The following is a 1,715-nucleotide window of genomic DNA, read 5'->3' on the forward strand; positions in this document are numbered from 1 at the left end:
GAGCCTCAGCTGCTGGGAGCTGGAGGGGGCCCAGGAGGTGGGAGGGGGAGGAGATGGGGGCCGACCTGAGAGAAGCTGGAGGGGGTGCCGGGAAGAGGCTGACAGCCCGGCCAGGAGTCGGCCTCGGCAGTGGCCTCGGGAGGGGAAGCCTAGGAGAGACCCCAAGGCGCAAGAAAGGAGGTGAGGGGGAGAGAATGGCAGGACAGCTGGACGGGAGGATGGGGCGGGCCAAGGGCGCAGCTCCAAAGGGCAAGATTGGGCAATTTGTCTGTGAGCCCTCTCTTCAAGGCAAGACCCTGGTAGCTTTTCACTGCGGGGATCTCAGTTTCCACATCTGTGGCTTTCTGGTCCCAAGAAGACAGTACAGGCAGAGTTCCCGGGGAGGGTCCAGCCCTCAGGAGACCCCAGTCATGGATTGCGGGGGGGCGGGATTAGAGGGCTGAGAGAGGGTTGGTGGTGAAGGCTCCAGAAAAAACAGCCAGGGAGGGAGGGTCTGCTCTGGAAAGAAAGCCCTGGTGGGGCCGAGGAGAGGCCCCCATTTCTGGGGTGGGGGGCTCAGAGGGCCAAGGGCACCGGGCCATTTCAGCCCAGGGAGGGTTAAGCATCCGCCCACTTCCCACCGGCTCTGGGCCCCTCCCTCGTGTTTACATCCTCCCCAAAATATTCAGCCTCCAGCTGGCCTCCATTCTGGGCCTGCCCCTCCCCACCTCCAGTGGGGGGGCCGCATGCTAAGGGTCAGGGCCCGGGACCCCACAGAGCCAGCAGTCTGGGGACTGGGGTCAGAGAGAATGGGAGAGAAGATGGGCCAGAAAAGCGGGGGAGGGCTGGAGGGGGCAGCAGTGCTGCCCCCAAGCTGCTGGCCTGAGGACCACGGCCAACTCAGCACCTACCCAGGACAGGGCCAAAGCCACCCTGAGCTGGACCTGGGAACAGTGGGGATAGGGGAGGGGGAGGGGAAGGGCCAGGGGAATACCAGGGGAATCTCTGCAAAGCGCCACTCCCTGTCCCTGCACCTCTGCCCAGAGCTCCACCAGATGTGGTCCCCAAGCCACAGGGCCCGGGAGTTGGTGGCTCCGCGGGCTGGCACATGAGCTGAGGATCCACACATACCTTTCGCAGGGTCAGGGTGACTAAGGTGAAGCCATGTGGCAGCTGCTGCTCCCCCTGGCCCTGTGGCCGGGCGCGATGGGCTTGGGCAGGGATGAGCTCACGGCGGCCCAGCACCTGGGCCTGCAGGTGGCCCTGGAGGAGTTCCACAAGCATCCGCCCGTGCAGTGGGCCTTCCGGGAGACCAGTGTGGACAGTGCCATGGACATGGTGAGCGGCACCCCAGGGAGGGGAGGGGGATGGTCAGCACGTTCCCAGGGAGGAGGTACAAAGGCGCTTGGGCCCCAGCAGCGCCCAGCTCTCCAGAGAAGGGCCAGCCAGCCCAGCCATCTCCTGGGACGTGCTGTCTCACAGGGGGCAGGGGGCGGGGTAGGAGGGACAGGTCACGTCCAGGAAGGGCGCTGCCTGCTCAGCTGGCTGCTGGCCTTCCTCTGTCTGTGGGTAGCCGTTCCCGGCCGGGACCTTTGTGAGGCTGGAGTTTAAGCTCCAGCAGACGAGCTGCCGGAAGAAGGACTGGAGGAAGGCTGAGTGCGAGGCCACGCCCAGCGGGGTGAGCGAAGGCGCGCGCGTGCGATGGGGCGTGCGCTCAGTGCGGGGCTGTGCGACGG

General features: G+C 65.9%; 1 protein-coding gene across 1 annotated transcript in view; it reads left to right on the plus strand.

Moving 5' to 3' along the window:
* The first annotated feature begins 1,114 nt into the window (after nt 1-1,114).
* Nucleotides 1,115-1,715, plus strand: part of RARRES2 (retinoic acid receptor responder 2) — a 2,165-nt gene continuing 1,564 nt past the window's right edge. The window contains exons 1-2 of the mRNA XM_007469850.1: nt 1,115-1,317; nt 1,553-1,657. Of these exons, the coding sequence (XP_007469912.1) occupies nt 1,144-1,317; nt 1,553-1,657 (279 nt within the window). The 5' untranslated portion in view covers nt 1,115-1,143. The remainder of the gene's footprint in view (nt 1,318-1,552; nt 1,658-1,715) is intronic.

This window comes from Lipotes vexillifer, unplaced genomic scaffold (genome assembly GCF_000442215.2).
Source record: "Lipotes vexillifer unplaced genomic scaffold, Lipotes_vexillifer_v1.1 scaffold472, whole genome shotgun sequence".
NCBI lineage: Eukaryota > Metazoa > Chordata > Mammalia > Artiodactyla > Lipotidae > Lipotes > Lipotes vexillifer.